This window comes from Juglans regia, chromosome 4 (genome assembly GCF_001411555.2).
Source record: "Juglans regia cultivar Chandler chromosome 4, Walnut 2.0, whole genome shotgun sequence".
NCBI classification, from domain to species: domain Eukaryota; kingdom Viridiplantae; phylum Streptophyta; class Magnoliopsida; order Fagales; family Juglandaceae; genus Juglans; species Juglans regia.
In genome coordinates this window covers 32,583,209-32,601,345 of record NC_049904.1, presented here as the reverse complement: position 1 = coordinate 32,601,345, position 18,137 = coordinate 32,583,209, and the positions used below count along the sequence as shown (strand labels likewise).

The 18,137-nt window shown below is 36.7% G+C and overlaps 2 protein-coding genes across 3 annotated transcripts; one reads left to right on the top strand and one right to left on the bottom strand.

The window, feature by feature from the left end:
* The first annotated feature begins 1,245 nt into the window (after positions 1 to 1,245).
* On the top strand, positions 1,246 to 5,846 carry LOC108982712 (DEAD-box ATP-dependent RNA helicase 37-like). Its single transcript, XM_018954162.2, has 7 exons — positions 1,246 to 1,479; positions 1,871 to 2,656; positions 2,774 to 2,857; positions 3,710 to 3,952; positions 4,533 to 4,700; positions 4,827 to 4,940; positions 5,126 to 5,846. Exons 2-7 carry the CDS (start codon positions 1,901 to 1,903, stop codon positions 5,615 to 5,617), a joined length of 1,857 nt encoding a protein of 618 aa, XP_018809707.2. The 5' UTR covers positions 1,246 to 1,479; positions 1,871 to 1,900; the 3' UTR covers positions 5,618 to 5,846.
* Positions 5,847 to 6,444: 598 nt separating this feature from the next.
* LOC108982711 (carbon catabolite repressor protein 4 homolog 1-like) lies at positions 6,445 to 17,436 on the bottom strand. 2 transcript variants are annotated; one of them, XM_018954160.2, is made up of 12 exons: positions 16,688 to 17,436; positions 10,835 to 11,579; positions 9,743 to 9,829; positions 9,547 to 9,630; positions 9,384 to 9,470; positions 9,189 to 9,275; positions 8,683 to 8,736; positions 8,492 to 8,583; positions 8,232 to 8,346; positions 7,910 to 8,057; positions 7,663 to 7,817; positions 6,445 to 6,605 (listed from the first exon to the last, which is right to left on the bottom strand). In XM_018954160.2, the coding sequence occupies exons 1-11, from the start codon at positions 16,843 to 16,845 to the stop codon at positions 7,672 to 7,674; spliced, it is 1,803 nt and encodes a 600-aa protein (XP_018809705.1). In that variant the 5' UTR covers positions 16,846 to 17,436; the 3' UTR covers positions 6,445 to 6,605; positions 7,663 to 7,671. The 2 variants fall into 2 exon arrangements, with proteins under 2 accessions (XP_018809705.1, XP_035545457.1); XM_035689564.1 differs by having other exon boundaries at positions 6,445 to 6,600.
* Between the last annotated feature and the right edge of the window lie 701 nt (positions 17,437 to 18,137).

The following is an 18,137-nucleotide window of genomic DNA, read 5'->3' as shown; positions in this document are numbered from 1 at the left end:
TGACTAATAAAAATAATTCTAATTTAAAACTTTCAATCCATTTCAAGAAACTTTCAGGTGGGCAAAAGGGGTTCTACAAGAGTTTAGATGTTTTTGCGAAGTGGTGGGAGGATTTTATATCGACTCTCATCTAATTTTCATTACATCATTAGGGATTGTTTGGATTTAAAACAACTCATCTCATTTCATCTCATTTATTACAATTTTTTAAAAATTTAAAATAAAATATAATAAAAAAGTTAACTTTTTCAAAATTTAAAACAAAAATTATAGTAAGAAATTATATTTTGATAATATTTTATTTTACTTTTAAATCTCTTCTTATCTCATCTCAATTTAACTCACTATCCAAACTTTTCCTAAACATTTGATTCCTTAGTCGTTGCAAAAAAATTTATTATTTTTAACCAACTCACTTATTTTTATTTTATTACGTTGATCTATCATTGCCCATAACTTTTAATTTGTCATATATTAGAGAAAGTAAAATGCTAATATATCGCTTAAATTTGCTCCCTCATTTAGACTGTTTATATATTTAATTTTTGTTGTTACTTAATAATTAAGAAAATGATTTTTAATGTATTGATATATATTTTTTAATTTTTTAAATATATTAAAAAAATGTAAAAAAAAAGAAGGTTAAAAATAAATAAGCCTTGTATTCAAAACTCATCTCAACTCATCTCATCTTATTATTACAAAATTTTCAAATTCTCACACAAAATATAATAAAAAATCTAACTTTTTCAAATCCTAAAATAATTTTTCTAAATTCTCACATAAAATATAATAAGTAATTCAATTTTTATTCTATTATTCACAAATTATTTCAATCCATCTCAACTTATCTCTAAATACAAATGTCTCCTAAAACAACTTTATACTAACGGCACGCGACACCAGATTAGAGGAAAAAAAAAAAAGAATGATTATACATCAGTTTATAACTGCAACACACTTCACATGATATTTTTATTTTAAATAGTAGTGAGATGAGTTGTAAATAGTAATAAGATTTATTATGAGTAATAATAAGATTTGTGAGTTAAAGTTATTAAATAGTAATAAATAATAATAAAATAAATTGAGATAAATTTCGAATCTACATTTACGGCTACATGCTAATGTAAATACTTTTTCAAAAAAAAAAAAAAAAGAGTATCTATAGTGCGTGCGTGCGTGTGTTTAATGTATATGGAAAAAGCTAACGAGGTTCGGCACGCGAAGAAAACTTTAGAAAAGAAGTTCGAGACTACCATCAAACTTCTTTGCTAAGTTTTTAGTTTTGTACAAAGTGGAATCAGACCGATACTTTCGCTCCATGTCCTCTCGTCTTCCTGAACAAGCTGGGATTTCGAAGTTTCATTCTCCGATCCAGATTCGCCAAATCACTGCCCTTCATTCTCTCTACTCGTTACGCTATTTTCGTTTCCGCTCTTCTTTACCTCACACTGTTTTGCTGTGTCTCGAAGCTAGGTATAGAGCTCGTTGTCTCTTTCTTCTTCTTCTTTTTTTCTTTCGTGCTGTTAGCCCTTCGATGTATGTGTATTTTATAATTCGATGTTCAGCTGCGTGCTCATTATTATTACGGAAAAATCAGATTTTGTCACTGCCTTTGTCGAATCTGTGTGTTTGCTCGTAATTTATGTTATATTGATGGCATTCCAGCAAATTAAGCAAGTCTCTAATTTGATATGTTTGCTTGGCTGATTGGGATTTCTAACCTTCGTCATATCGTTGTTCTAATTTTCGACGAATCTTGAGTTTGAAACTGTTTTTATCACTACTCTTTTGTATGAATTTTAACCCTATCTGATTCTTCATCCTGAGAGTTTGTTTTGTTATATAATTTTGTTTCCGTTGTTAGTAAGGGGAAAGAGCGATACATTTTGCAATTATGAGAACTTCGTGGGCAGATTCTGTAGATAACTCTGCATCTGAGAATGCAGCCACTGCTGCTTCTGATAGTAGTGGCTTAACACGCCCTACCCGATCAACGTATGTTCTACCGCATCTCCGTAATAGGCAACCTCCTTCAACAGATCCCCCTGATCGTTTACACTCTGTTCCTTCATCAGCCAATGGCCGGGTTGGCTTTGGTGGACCCACAACTGGATTGTGCTGGCCTGGAGGTTCTAGGCCTGACTTGGGGCGTGCGGCACATAATGGTTCTGGTGGTGGTCGAGGGCGTAGTGGTTGGAGTACTAGGAATGGAGGGTGGGACCGAGGGAGGGAGCACGAGGCGAACCCCTTTGTTGATGATGACAATGCAGAGCAAGCGATTAGCGAACAAGAAAATACGGGTATTAACTTTGAGGCTTATGATGACATTCCGGTGGAGACAAGTGGGGACACTGTGCCACCCCCTGTGAATACTTTTGCAGAGATTGACTTGGGGGATGCATTAAATCAAAATATTCGGAGGTGCAAGTATGTGAAACCAACACCCGTTCAGCGTTATTCTATACCAATTTCTCTTGCAGGACGGGACTTAATGGCTTGTGCTCAGACTGGGTCAGGGAAGACTGCTGCCTTTTGCTTTCCAATTATCAGTGGAATCATGCGGGAGCAGTATGTTCAGAGACCACGTGGAGCACGGACCGCATACCCTCTTGCTCTAATTCTTTCGCCTACTAGGGAGTTATCACGCCAGGTCAGATTCTCATGTATACTGCTGTATCATACTTGATGTGCACCCTGAGAGCTTTGCAAATGATCATTTATGTATTTTATTTTTCTGATTTTTGTTTCCATTTTGATTGAATTGTAGATACATGATGAGGCGAAAAAGTTTTCCTATCAAACTGGTGTCAAGGTGGTTGTTACTTATGGAGGAGCACCAATCAACCAACAGGTTTTCATTATATTGACAATCTTTTTGGTTTTCTGATTCCTTGGCCTCTTTGTTTGCATTTATTATACTATTTGGTTTATTATCTTCCTAAGTTAACGCATCAAAAAAATTATCTTTCTAAGTTATCAACGTCCTGACATCTATATTTGGGAGGGCTGCAGATAATCTTATGTGGACTTGCTTGGTTGTGCATGTTATTTAACTGATTTCTTTTTTCTTTTATCCTGATGGAAGTAGGCTCGCTATAGAGAGTTGCTTTTCCTTTTTGGATTAACACAATAGCATTGGACTTGTTGCTTTTCCTATATCTCGGAATTTCTTTATTTTGGATTTGACTGGTGCAGAGTGCAGCTGTTTAAGTATAAGTATCTGAATCTGTTTTAGTTCGATACACCTTTGCCTTTGAGATAATATCTCCACCATCCTGGCGAGTAAAATGCCGGTGGCTGTTCTTTTTTCGGCAGATAATGCTCATGAGGTTTGGATTCATGGGAATGGTTATAAGATTTTGTGTGGGTAATATTTAAAGACGTTTACTGTTAAAATGTCAAATTATTTACCAAACTTAATATGTTTATTTTTATTCATAAAAAGAACTGTCAAATTATGTCATATAAATGTTGACTGGTTCTTTAGGGTTGTTTTTTTTTTGTCGGGTGGGGTGGTTTGAAAGGGGGGAGGGGGAGATGGAGTGGGGAACACTGAGGAGTTTGTTTTGGTTTCACCATGAAGGGTCATAGCTAACATGTTAGTTGTACTCGTAATACTTCTCATTTTCAGCTTGGTTGACCTTTTAGTGAATATCTACTTTCTAATTTTGTATTGATAATTAATGATGTGTTTTGCGGGTAGTGGCGGGAGCTTGAGAGAGGAGTCGATATCCTTGTGGCAACCCCGGGACGATTGGTTGATTTGCTTGAGAGAGCAAGAATCTCATTGCAGATGATCAGATATTTAGCTCTTGATGAAGCAGATCGGATGCTGGATATGGGTTTTGAGCCTCAAATCCGAAAGATAGTGGAACAAATGGACATGCCTCCACAAGGTGTGAGACAGACAATGCTGTTTAGCGCCACCTTCCCAAAAGAGATACAGGCAAGTCTTAATTGTCGTGTTTAAGTGGTTTCTTGAGTTGCTTAATAGTATCATGCATTTTATGTTATCAATCGTTGTGTCATGGTGCTTTTTTTTTTGTTAGAAGAAGAATAAGAAGTCATACCCTTTGAGTCTTAACATATCGGTGTGTATTATATACCTATCAAGAAAACATATTGATGTGTGCATTTTTGCATGTGTGTGAACTTGGAATTTGTAATGCAGGGTACTTGAGTGGTCAGTATGTGATATAGGGTCTTCTTTTGATATCCTAATGGAATAGGATTTTTTTGGTGCCCCTTTTGTACCTCAATAATTCTCTTGTTCCTTTTCTTGATTGTCACTAGAACATATAAAAAAATGTAGGTGGTACTTTATGCTTAATTTCTTGCAATAGGAAGTACTTTATATATTGCAGTGGGAAGAGTCAATCTCTTCTATATAGTTATTTTACATGCACTGTTTATTGGATCACCATTTTTAATACGCAACAAGGCTATCAATAAAAACTTTGCTGAAAAGAATCACCTCAAATTGCATCTATCTGATAGCAATCTTGTGATTTTGATTTGGCATGCAGAGATTGGCATCTGATTTCCTTTCAAATTACATATTTTTGGCTGTTGGAAGGGTTGGTTCAAGTACTGATTTGATTGTTCAAAGAGTTGAATTTGTTCATGAGTATGACAAGAGAAGCCATCTCATGGATCTTATTCATGCTCAGAAAGAAAGTGGAATGCGGGGAAAGGTAACATGAGATATGCTCGCATTCTTCAATTTGGACTTGCCTATGAAGTTCCTTTCTGTTTTATTTGATGGTTTTATTTATATTTAGCACACTATTTTCATAATTACTTGTCTTTTGAATTTGCAGCAATCTTTAACTTTAGTTTTTGTGGAGACAAAGAAGGGAGCCGACTCATTGGAGCATTGGTTGTATGTTAATGGTTTTCCTGCAACTACCATTCATGGTGACAGAACACAACAGGTGAACTTTACTCTTTGCTGTCGGCTAGGATAATGCCTTGACGGTAATACGAAAGTTATCTTCAGTTTTTAAATGTAGTTCTTTCCTTTGGACCTGTGATTAGTGTTGACCATTCCATCGGCAGCTGTAGTTTTGACATTATCATTGTAATATCACAGCCTTATCGTTTATGGTTTTGTTTGCAGGAAAGAGAAAAGGCATTGAGATCGTTCAAGAGTGGAAAGACACCAATTTTAGTGGCAACAGATGTAGCGGCACGTGGTCTGGATATTCCCCATGTAGCGCATGTGGTCAACTTTGATCTCCCCAATGATATTGATGATTACGTTCACCGGATAGGGCGGACAGGGCGGGCTGGCAAAACAGGATTAGCAACGGCCTTCTTTAATGAAGGTAATTCATCACTGGCAAGGCCACTGGCTGATCTAATGCAAGAAGCAAATCAAGAAGTGCCTGCTTGGCTTATACGATATGCGTCAAGGACTAGAACTTCTCATGGTGGTGGTGGCGGCAGCGGCAGAAATCGGCGGTCTTGGGGAGGCCGATTTGGCGGCCGTGATTTTAGGAGGGAGAATTCATTTAATCGAGCTATGGACTACCATGGTGGAGCAAAAGGTAGTGGTGGATATGGGTTTTCTGGTGGTTATGGTCCAGGTGTGACCAGTGCTTGGGATTAGTCTGAATTTGTCTCATTGTTTCTGTTAATATATATATATATATATATATATATATTTGACGGGTGTATAGCGTATTAGTCGATGGCCTTCTGTAGGGGTGGATGTGTTCCCACAGATAGGCGTGGGGACGGGCACTTCTGCCATTTTAGTTAGCTATAGTGGTTCCTGGGCATTGTAGGACAAGCATGATGTTAATGCCCATAAAGCAGCAATTATCAAAATATATTTATTTTCTTAATTATTCAGGTTTTCTAAATCGTTGATTCATTTTTTTGTGCCTGACACCAGAAAATTGAAGGGAGAAAAATTTGGAGAAGTTAGCCAAGATTTGGCAGCGGGTAGCTAGCGAATAAATTTGTTTAAGAAATTATTCATTAAAAGACTCGAATCAGGTTTTTTCGCTATAAATGTCTGAAGGACCACGAATTAAAAAGATGAGGAAAGAAATGGATTCCACGGCCCCTTCCTTTCCTGATTATAAATCAAAGCGTAAGATATGTGCCTTAAATCGCAAACTCGAGTAGAATTCTAAACCAACCATCCAAATAACTCAATTGGCCCACGAGGGTTTTTATTTCATGAATTTGTCATATTATATTTTTAAACAAAGAGAAACAAAATTCACATTTATAATAATAAAAAGGCAAAACTGTAATTAAACCTACGGAAATATGGGGAACCCAAAGACAAAAGGAGGGCATAAAATTACAAGCCACTAAACGAGAGGGAATGATAAGTTATTTTGAGCTGGTGAAAAATTCTAATGAAATTTCTATTAGTAAGGAAAAAGAAAAAGAAAAAGGTAATTGAGTACGGGAAAATCGTAATTTTTTTTTTTTTCTATAAGACAAGTTAAGATAATACAAAGGAGATCATAGAAAGGATCCCACAAGGAGATACCTGAGTAAGACACGGGCATATGATCTACAATTCTAACAATAGCTTTTATCTTTATCCAACAACTTCTTTGGGCGTCTCCATTCCTGACCTACAACCATTTGAGGTTGATGTTAACACAATAACCACATTAAAGAGACCATGTACAGCAACACATTATGAATTCAGTGCCAGCAATCTGGCCAAGAATGTTAGGTGTTTCTTCCTAAATGATTCGCCCCGGACCTTAATCATTTGTGAGTATGCAATGTTTTGAACCTTTGCAACAAGAATCTACCGTGCACATCATTTGTGTATTAGAGCCAAAACAATCTTCGACCTTCTCACCACAAACTAGAGGTTTCATCATTTGCAAGTTGATTTGCCTCATAGAACTAGAAAGAATTCTTCTCTCTAAGTAGATATAGTAATTTGCACTTGGTAATCAGTTTCTTTCCTAAAGTTATCTTTGTTATTATGATAAGCAAAATTTATGCCCTGAAGTTATGGGATATATAAAATACAGAAGTATCAACTAAAACAATTGTGTTCAGAAAAGTTTTCCAGGCATTCTGAAAACTTTTGAGCAATATGTGATCATGGTTCCTAGTTCTCTTTCTTCCTTTTTTCTCCACTAAGTAGTCTAAGTTCAGGAAATATATTCTTCTAGGAGAAACAACGGGAGGTGGGTCTTTTTCATTGCCTGCATCTTCCTTATAAGACTACTCCATTGTAGTTTTCCATGTGGGTAGATCAGTAAATGTCTTTTTCATTGCCTGCATCTTCCTTATAAGACTACTCCATTGTAGTTGGAAGCAAGTTTTGTGCTACATCTGATCTATCCAAACAGCAACAATGTTTTCTTGGTTTCCCTCAGACAGACCAGACTCGAAAGGCTTGACAAAGTGACAAATAATCAGATGCTAGGGATCACTAATAGAGAAAAGAGTATAATTCATCAGAGCCTGCTTACTTGTGCTTTTTAGGTCAAATAAAATTTTTATTGCTAATAAAATAAAACAAAGATTATGTACATGAATTATCAATACAAATACTAACAACGATAAAATCTGTGTATTAAGAGCACATCAACCAGCTTACAAAAAAAAATCTTGCAAGCAAATGAGCAAACAAATGAATTAGATTATATACGTATAACAATTGCTTACCCTGAAGTGTCAACGTCTACCTCTATGCATGCAGCGAAATTCAGCTAAGAGTGCAATATGATCAGACGACCACTCTGGAGAAGGAAGCGCAGTGTCCTTCCTCAAACTCTCCTCATCCAAGAGCTCCAATAAAGATTCTACCGTCAAAGAGTCCGCTGAAGCCACAACCCAGATATCTTAACATTTAAATGCGATTTTAAAAAAATCATAAATTAACAGATTAAAAAAATTTGTTGCACAATTTCACCTGTGTAGAATATATAATCTAGTGTGCCAATAAAATCTCTAGTGCAATTTGTAAATAAGGGTTCATTTGTTGTGGGGTCCAATCTCCTTTTCTGCTGTCCCAAACTAAGACCAACCCCCATTCTTGCAAAGGATGAGTAAGCACTCACCTGAAAATGCACATCAATTAGACCCAGCATCAGCCTTAAACCAGAAAGCATAACCTCCTCCCCCACTCTTTTTTCCCACCTTTTTCATTTTAACCAGGAGTCTAGTGAGTAGAAAAGGTTCATCAACAATGAGTATGGATCGGAAACCATGTACAAGAAGAAAACATGCGTTACCAGTGGCAACTGATGCACCAACTTGCTGTTTGGACGCAAGATACCAAGAGGATCTGCTGCCAAGTCTGGATGTAATGGATCCACCTTCCCCATAGCAAGAAGTGAATGAGGAGCACTGCAACAAAATACAGCACTGCCTCGTTGCATAAACCAATACTTGTGATATATTACTTAAAAGTCCTACATCAGCTGGAGCATATCTGCTTAGCAAAATAAGTAAAAAGAAATAAACAAAAATAATATCATATCAATAGACAGACCTTCCAGGAGCTGAATTAAAGTCCCCACAAACCAGCATTGGAATGTCGGCACTGGCAGCTATTTTCTCCAATCCTTTCAGAAGAGTATGAACCTAAGTTGACAAACAAGCAGTCAGCAAAATTAATATGGGTTTTGATGATTGAAACAAGTATAAGGCTTACATATAAATGCCAAATAAAACAATTGTTACCTGCCACAACTTTACATCCTTTAAATCTTGGTGAACATTTACATGTGTATTTGCCTGTAGCCAAAAGGACAAAAAAATGTGGTTAGAATATACGATGACAAGCCACAGTGCAAGGGCAAGCAGGAGTATTGAAAAAGACAAGGAATCATATCTCGATTCTCAACCTTCACATAATGACCTATTCAATAAAATGAGAAAGAAGCCACAACAGTGCATGTATAAGGGAATGACTAGATACATTAATGACAACTGAGAAAGACCAATACTTGGGCCTGGACTGAAGCTGGCTCATGGCCACTCCTCAACATCTAACCACTGCTCACAGAAAGCAGCTTGCCTGATCGCACACAAAGCAGGAGGCCATACCCATATGCAAATAGCACAAAAAAGGGTTCCATGTCTAATAATTTTAGTATAGAGTAAGTGGGGAAGGACGAAAGGAAAAACACTGTGTGAGTGAGAGAGAGAGAGAGAGAGAATTAACAAAAATAAATAAAAATTCCTACCACACAAAGAAGCTGGCGTTTTCCAGGATTATCAACTCCCTGATTACTGAATTTTGCTTCCAAAACCATTATCAGAGCAACATTATCCTATATATATAAATAAATAAAAACTCACATGAGCATTTATCAGGCCAACATAAACTGCACAACATCTGGGAACAAGACCCAGGAAAAATATAAATTACACTGAACCACCTTAAACAACCGGTTTAAAGCAGTTTTCTTCTGAGCACTTGGCAATTGACTATCAGTCCAAGACTGTGCAGCCTTATTAAATTCAACCTGCACACGAGCAAAAACTTCAATAAAATGACAAAGAACCATGGAGTGCTACAATTAAAGCAAGAAAGTTCCTCGCCTCATATTTTTTAACATGTGAAAATCTGTCTCTCCGGAAAAATGTTGCACAACCGTCAATTGTATTGGTATTTCCAATGTAAACCTGCAACAAGATCAATAATATAAAGAGCTTCAAAAGCTAACCAAAAGGAACAAGTTTATATATATATATGTATATATATATATGTAAAAGAAGCAAGAAGTTTTCAAACAACCTCATTCGTTTTTCTCTTATATAAACCAAGATAGCCATGTTTATCCAGTTCTGGAGCAAAAAACTCCTCGTAGTGATCACTTTGAACCTGGAAGGAAGAATGAATACATTATTAGGTCATACTAAGGCATGATCAACATTAGGTTTTTGAATTTCAAATTCAATCCAAAACCTTTTAAACACCAAAAATAAATCTCTCTCAAATAAGTGTTTCACCAATCATTTGCCTAAGATTTTGTTAAAAAAACACAAAATCGAAACAACTTTCACAAAACCTGACAAAATTTTTATCCAAACAACTTTTCAATTCAACATATCTAATTTCACAAACCCCAATTTACTTCTTGATTACCTATAAAAAAAACTTTCACAAACCCCAATACAAATACATCTCAAAATTTTTTTACCTAAACAAGCTCTCACCTACCCACTTTCACAAAATTCAATACAAAACAAATCTGAATTTTTTTTTAAAGAAATCTCTTTCACTAACCAAACATGCCCTTTTCTCAAATTATAAGTTTTCAAAGGCAATTTCCAATCCAAGTTCTGCCGCATTATGATTGTTAATTCAGAAGAACACTGTAACATAGCATAGGAGGATCATGTCTTCCTATTGCATGCAGCATTGATAATTTACAAGAACACAGTAACAGCAGCAAACGAATTACTCATAAAAAATAACATATATAAAAGGAAGCAAATGAATCCCCTTCAAAACATGCACGCCACTTCAAAAATACCAAATAGATCCCACATTTATAGATTTAATTAAAGGAAACCAAAACTAGTATCTCAGCTTCAGCATTAGCAAAAAAATTTCAAAACCTAAGGGTCATTTAGGTCTTTAAAAATGGTCAGATGCATAAATAAGCACTCAAGATTTTGTAGCTAAAAGTGAAAAACAGAGATCTAAAATCACATCTCAAAATGCCGAATATTAGTAATTTCAGCTTCTTTACACCTCCATTGAGTACAACAGCTTCCCTAAAAAAAAGGCTTTAACCTGAAATTTGCAAACTTTCTACCACGGCACCACTGGTCAAACCCAAATATTTCTCACCATACAATGACTGAAATTTGGTTTGCATACCTCCTGAAGACAAACAATATCTGCACGGTAGCCAACTATTTCTCTTAATAAATTTTGTCTGCGGTAAGGCCAGGAAAGAGCCCAAGAGGGGCAGTAACTGTATATATCGTTTGTAGCATAAGCATCAGACAAAATGTTGTATGAGAGCACAGTAAAAGTTCCAGAGGACGAAACACGGCCATCTGAATCTAGATTCCCCATCAGATCAGCTCCATTCACGGGAATTAAACCACGTGGACTAGGCGAGGGAGCTGGAATTACACGGGAAGTTAATATAGTGTTGGCATGCCCCACAGGAAGTTTTGTTTCAGCATCTACTACAACACATTCGAACTTAAGAACATGGCCAATATCATCAGCTGTTGGTGTATATCTTTTATTGCGTCCAACCTCAAACCAAGTTTCACCACTACTCCTCTGTGTAACAGCAGCAGGATACAAAGGTGCTGAACCATTAGTCAAGCTAGGAGTTGATGCAGAACCAGATAAGCTAGCAGCAGATCCTGAACTATTGAAGCGCCCAAACAACTCTTCCTCTTCATTTCCATTTTCATTTACAGCACTTGCAACACGGTCATGTAAAACACGATGATGTTGCCATGCATTTGAGAAGCACTTAGGAGAGCAATGATAACTTTTGGCAACAGGAATTTTGGCCTTAACACAACCAAGGCACTGCAGTGTGGCTTGTTCGGATGGATGTATGCTACAGACAGCAACTTTTTTATCACTTTGTATACGATACCTGCAAACAAGCCCAAAATTGGTGTCAATAATTACAGCCTGAACTCTGGGTTCCAAACCATTAGGTGAACCAGAAAATGTAATATATCAGGCAAAAAAAGCAATATCTGTATCAACAATATCTTGCAAGGCAACATCTAACTCTGATAGATGACATTGGTGTGAAAGATAATTACTATTGCTATTCTTATTGTAGTTGTTATTTTTTATAAGTATTATTATCATTATTTGATAGGAGTATTATTTTTTAAGTGGGGCTAGTATGAGTTATGCCTAGGAGGGTAGTTGACCTTTTAACCAGTTGGAAAGGTCTACACAGCAACCCAGCAATTGCCATATCATGGAATTTTTTTTTTATTGGCACCGGGTGTCCGAGAATAGTGTTCCAACTAATCCTAGGGGTGCAGAGGCCCTCCGCAAGAAGTTTCCTGCACGTGCACCTCGAGTAATTCAAAGGAAAAATCCCCCAGTCCCTAGAGATTTTGTTTGCACCCAAGGGGTTCCCATATGTCTACTGTGGTTCATCTGGAGGGAAAATCATGATTGAAACTTTGAATACAAGGAACGCTCATTGGATGAACTTAGACGTTTCTTCTTTGATACACTAATGTCATGGGCAATTGCTATAGATCTCGTAACGCCCTAATAGAAGGCCCAAACCATATGATCTATACTCCAAAATGATTAATCAATGATACAACTGAAGCCCCATTGGAACCTTATAAAGAGCAAGAACTTCTTCTTCCTAAGCAATATGGGATCTCATACACCACCTACCCTTATCCTTATCAAATGGGATATCACACATCTAAACGAACTCAATTTTCATGACTTTCTTGTATCTATTTCTAGTTATTGACAGGTGTTTTCCCTTTTATACGTCCTATGAACTTGGAATAAGTCTATTTTCATTTCTATTAATAAATTTTCTTTTACCTATAAAAAAATAATCTTATAAATAATTTTTTTATAAGATAAAATTTTATTGAATCAAGCAAATAGATGTTACCCAAGTATTTGATAAAAGTATTCTTGTTAGTTATTATTACCTTTTCAGATTAAGATCTCTTTCTGGTTACTTGATATAAATTTCTTATCGAGATCTCTACAAACCCAAGGCATCCGTATGGAGCCAGCATCAAGTATAGGCATAGCAGTGGTTTGAGTTGCTTACTTGTGACTGCAGGTGGATCAACTCTTAATCGTCGCACCCCAGGCATCTCCGTACCAAATCTCCATTGCTATTGTCAAGCTTGGACATACTTAACACTAACTGGCTCCCTAGATCTTCTGCCCCCTTTTTTGGGCAAGCACTTTCTTTTGATAAGTAAATATATTTTCTAAGTTCAATTGCCTTTTTCCTCTTTAAACAAGAAGCCTCCAAAAGTTTATCATGAAGAACATCTTTCCATTCCATGTGAGATCCCAATGTCTCCTCTAGTTATAAAATAAACATTTATTTATTTATCAATAAAAGCCACTGCCTAGTGCATTTTAGGTCTCTCGAGCAGTCAAGGACAATCCAGTGGTTCATTTTCTGAGAACCACAACAGCAAAAATCTGAAGTTAGGATAGTATCTAAATCTCCCTTCCCAGGAACCTAGTTAGGAAAGTATCTAAATCTCTCCTCCCAAGAACCTAACTAATAGCAAAATTAAAAAATATTAATTAACCATGCATGAGAAAAACACACCTATGCTCTTTCCCTGGACAATTTTATTGCACTACAACTACATACTCCATTAAACAAAAAAGCGAACCATGAAATATCAAAACTAACTCCGATCTGTTGAAATACTAACAATAGCATTGTGAGGTGGCGAGGAAATTATGGGATGGTATCCTTGATAGAGCAGGACTGAGTTGGGTAATGCCTAAGAGTGTGTTGGAACTACTAGCGTGCTGGAACAGGAGGCATATCAGTGCACAATTGGCAGCAGCGTGGCGTATGATACCTTTGTGCTTAATGTGGTGTTTATGGTCAGAAAGGAATGATAGGTGTTTTAGTAACAAAGAGCGTACAGTGGGGGAAATCTGGATTTTTTTTGTATTCTCTCTTTTAAAGTGGTTTCTGCTATTGTATTGAAGGGTGGGAATGTCCATGAGTTTCTATCTTCTTTTCAGCTCACTAGAATGTAATTAGGTGTCTCACTTTGTATACTTCTTGTATACTTGGGCTTTGCCTAGTTTCATTCTATTCAATAAAGCTACTTATTTACTTATCAAAAAAAATAAACAATAGCATTGTCATTAATTTTAAATATAGGAATCAAATGTCTTTGAATGCGTGATCTTTCTATAAGTGCGGAACACATGATCCAACACGTGGATCACAAGGTACAGTTGCATATTTGGCGTACCACTTGGTCCATACAAAAAAATACACTTCAGAAAATTAGCTTCTCATAAATAAGTCAAATCAATCACTTGAAAGAAGCTTAAATACCACTTTCATCACATTGATCCCAAAGAAGGTGGGGGCTAATGAGGTTAAGGAGTTTCTACCCATTAGCTTAGTGAATGGGGTTTATAAGATCATATCCAAAGTGCTTGCAAATCGACTAAATGAGGTAGTGGGGAAGATCATCATCAAACTCCAAAATGCCTTTGTTAAAGGTAGGCAAATTCTAGACGCGTTTCTTATTGCTAATGAATGTTTGAACAATAGATTGAAGGTTGGCATAGCAGGGATCATTTGCATTGACATGGAGAAGCCGTATGATCACGTTAACTGGGACTTTCTCCTCTACCTTCTTGGGAGGTGCTGTTTTGGTGAGAGGTGGTAGTCGTGGATCCATTGGTGCATATCAACGGTGAAATTCTCTGTGTTGATAAATGGTAGCCCAGTTGGTTTCTTCCATAGCTCACGAGGCCTAAGACAAGGCGACCAGTTTTTGCCTTTGCTGTTTGTCTTTGTGATGGAGGGTTTAAGCAGGATGATTTGGTTAATAATGGCTTTGTGAATGGCTTTTCCATTGGAACCCCGGATAGGGGAATCATTAAAATATCTCATTTGTTGTTTACAGATGACACACTTTTTCTTTAAGCCACATCAAAACTAGGTTTGAGTTTTGAAGGCCTTGCTTCTTTACTTTGAAGCAGTATCCGGGTTGAAAGTGAACTTAAATAAATCAGAGATGGTTTCAATTGAAGATGTCCCTAATATACGGTAGCTGGCTAGCACGTTGAGGTGTTAGATAGCCTCCCTTCCTTTGACGTACCTAGGACTTCCGTTGGGGGTGGCTGCCAGGGCGTCCTCTTTATGAGAGACAGTGATTGAAAAGATAGAGAAGAAACTAGAGAGATGGAAGAGAATGTACTTGTCGAAAGGTGGCAGGATTACCTTGATCAAGAGTACACTTTCTAACTTGCCAACTTATTTTTTTTTTATCACTTTTTCCCATACCGGCAAGTGTGGCATGCCGAATTGAGAAACTCCAACGTGACTTCTCGTGGGGTGGTTTGAGGGAGGAATTCAAATTCCATCTAGTGAAGTGGGAAACGGTAAGTCGTCCTATCTCCTACGATGATTAGGGTATTAGAAATGTGAGGATTTTTAATCGGGCACTACTCAAAAAATGGTTGTGGAGATATAACAAAGAACCAGAAGCCCTATGAAAGGTGGTGATTGAGCACAAATATGGAGACATATGGAGGGGATGGAGTTCTAAAAAAGTTAGAGGAGCCTATGGAGTGGGTTATGGAAACACATTAGAAGAGGATGGGGGGTCTTTACTCAACATACTCAACTCCAATTGGGTGAGGGTTCCAGGATTAAATTCTGGAATGATATATGGTGCGGTGATACTTCCCTACAAGATTCATTTCCTTCACTATTTGCTAGAGCTAAAGACGTTGCAATGGCTCATGTCATGGGGTTATCGGGTGGGAAGATCCATTGGGATATCAGTTTTAGTTGAGCAGCACAAGATCGGGAGATGAGCAGTTTTGCTGATTTTTACAACCTTTTGTACTCCGTTAAACCAAGCAATCAACGAGAAGATGGGTTGTGGTGGTCACCCATCGGGAAAGGTGTATTTTCGGTTCGCTCTTTTTATAACGCTCTCACTCAAGAGTCCAACATTCAATTTCCTTGGAGAAGACTTTCGAGACACAAGGCGCCCTCCAAAGTTGCATTCTTCTTGTGGACATCTTTGGGCAAGATCCTTACAACCGATAACTTGAGGAAAATGAGGGTTATCATAACAAATTGGTGTTGCATGTGTAGGGGAGGGGGCGAGTCGGTGGACCATCTCCTACTACATTGTGAGACAACAAGGATTTTGTGGAATGAGGGTGATCAGTAGAGTAGAGCTGGCTTGGGTTATGTCGAAGGCTGTAGTGGCAATGCTGGCCAGCTGGACAAATATAGGAGACATGCAGCAGATTAAAGCGGTTTGGAAGATGATTTCTATTTGCATCATGTGGTGTTTGTGGCAGAAGGGCAATGCGTGGACGTTTGAAGACAACGATAGATCGATAGAGGAACTTATAGCTTTATTTTACAGTACTCTATGTACCTGGGCCATTGTTGTTGATTTCAACGGCATGGACCTACATGACTTTCTTGTCTCTTTTGCGCCTTCTTAATTAGGGCATATAGTTGTTCGTGAATTTGTATTGGACTTCGCCTAATTCTTTGATCAATAAAATTTGTTTACTTATAAAAAAAAATAATAGCAAGATCTTCAAAAATGAATATATTATATCTTATTGCACTATCAAATAGAAAAGCAAAAACTAGGAAAAAAAACCACATTTAAATTATAATAAAGTTCCAACTCTAAATTTGTGTAACTTTTTTTTTATCAGCAGCTCTACATTTGTGTAACTGAAACTAACATAGAAGAGTAACCTTTAATTCATGCAGACATAATTGAAGCCCACGAAGATTGAAGACTACCATCGATACAAGCTTGTAAATAACAAAAATTATCCAATTATAAGCACCAAAAATAACACGAAATAAAGTTCGTCTTTAACAGAGCCTGTACAGAAAAGCTTGGCTCAAATGTCCAACAACCACCCAGATTCAAATTCACCTAACAGCAGAAACAAAAAACCAAAATTCAACAATAGCAAAAGATGGTGGGGCTTTGTATCACTTACCACATGTACCTCAAGAAGTGGCCTTCGAGTGGAGCAAAATCGAACACATCGTCTGTGGTGACGGTCTTGTCAGGACGGCGAAGGAGCACGTAGGGCGTTAGCTCGCAGCCTACAATGGGGATATCAGAAGGGAGGTGCACACGCAGCACACTGAGCATGCTTTTTCTCTTCCTTCCGTTTTTTAGTTTTTTTGTTTTTTGTTTTTTGTTTTTCCACTCAGAAATCGTCGCAGCTCTGTAACCCTTTTAACGGCAATCGAACAGAGTGGGACCCGCAAGGACAGAGACAGAAGAAACAAGTCCGGAAGCTTCCTCGGGAAGACCACGCGTGCGGAGGAGGACGGAAACCTGGCGGATCCACCATTTACTTGACTCGAATCCCCGCCAGCCTTGACGGACCACAAAGCGAACCCTAAAATAGCATCGAATTCAACGAAAGCCGCCACGGATCTTGCACGAAGAGTGAGGTATTTCAGGTCAGACAGAGGGAGATAAATGGTTAGGCTTCGAAAAGCTATTGAAGTGGATCGATTGAGAAGAGGGATTGAAGATTCTAGGGAGGAAGCGATAGATAATTAGGGTTTTACGGAGTTAGTGAGAACAGTAAATTAAGTGATCGACCGTCCTGCAGAGAGAGAGAGAGAGAGAGAGAAACACAAACGGTTTCTATTAAAAAAATGATAGGGCCTCGGTTTCTCTCTCTACTGTTATGTTTTTAGCCCGTTTGTGTTTGGTTTTCTCACACCACCCCCCTATCGTTTGCTATGTTCAATTGTTCATGCTTTTTGACATTTTGTTTTTAAAATCTGTACACGGGTGCACATAAACGCTCGTGTGCGGTTCGAGTTTTAAGGCCTGATTTAAATAGTAATTGAGATCAATGAAAAATTAAAAATTAAATTATTTATTATATTTTATTTAAAAATTTGTGATAATTATATAATATTAGTTGAGATACTTTTACTGTCAAAATCAAGCCATACTCATTCAAATTCGGCTTATTTAAACTTTCGATAATAAGATGAGATGATTTGTAAATAATAAAAAATAAATTTTAAATAATAATAAAATAGTTTGAATTTAAATTTTTATGAAATTTAGATAAATGAAAGATAAAAAATCAAATAAAAATATTAGAAAGTTATAATATTATTATAATATTAAAAAGTTATAATATTATTTTTATTTTGAGATTTAAAAAAATTAAAATGTTTTATGTATTTTGTTTGAAAATTTAGAAAAATTGTTGTAATTAAGTAATAATTAGATAAAAAAATTAAATATTTGAAATTAAAAAAGTGTCGTGTTTATTATAATGTTTAGATATTGAGATGAGATAAGAGTATATTGTTATTCCAACCAAGTTTTAATAAATAAGATGTTCGTAAATATTAATATTGATTTAAAAATTAAACGAGCAAAACTTGTATAAACTCGATTGGATTTAAACA

Coding starts and splice junctions, on each gene's coding strand:
- LOC108982712 (XM_018954162.2), top strand. CDS start 1,901: ATGAGAACTTCGTGGGCAGATTCTGTAGATAACTCTGCATCTGAGAAT. Junction 2,858..3,709: donor GAGCACCAATCAACCAACAG/GTTTTCATTATA, acceptor TTTTGCGGGTAG/TGGCGGGAGCTTGAGAGAGG. Junction 3,953..4,532: donor CCTTCCCAAAAGAGATACAG/GCAAGTCTTAAT, acceptor TTTGGCATGCAG/AGATTGGCATCTGATTTCCT.
- LOC108982711 (XM_018954160.2), bottom strand. CDS start 16,845: ATGCTCAGTGTGCTGCGTGTGCACCTCCCTTCTGATATCCCCATTGTA. Junction 11,580..16,687: donor CACTTCTTGAGGTACATGTG/GTAAGTGATACA, acceptor GCTTGTTTGCAG/GTATCGTATACAAAGTGATA. Junction 9,631..9,742: donor ATAAGAGAAAAACGAATGAG/GTTGTTTGAAAA, acceptor ATCTTGTTGCAG/GTTTACATTGGAAATACCAA.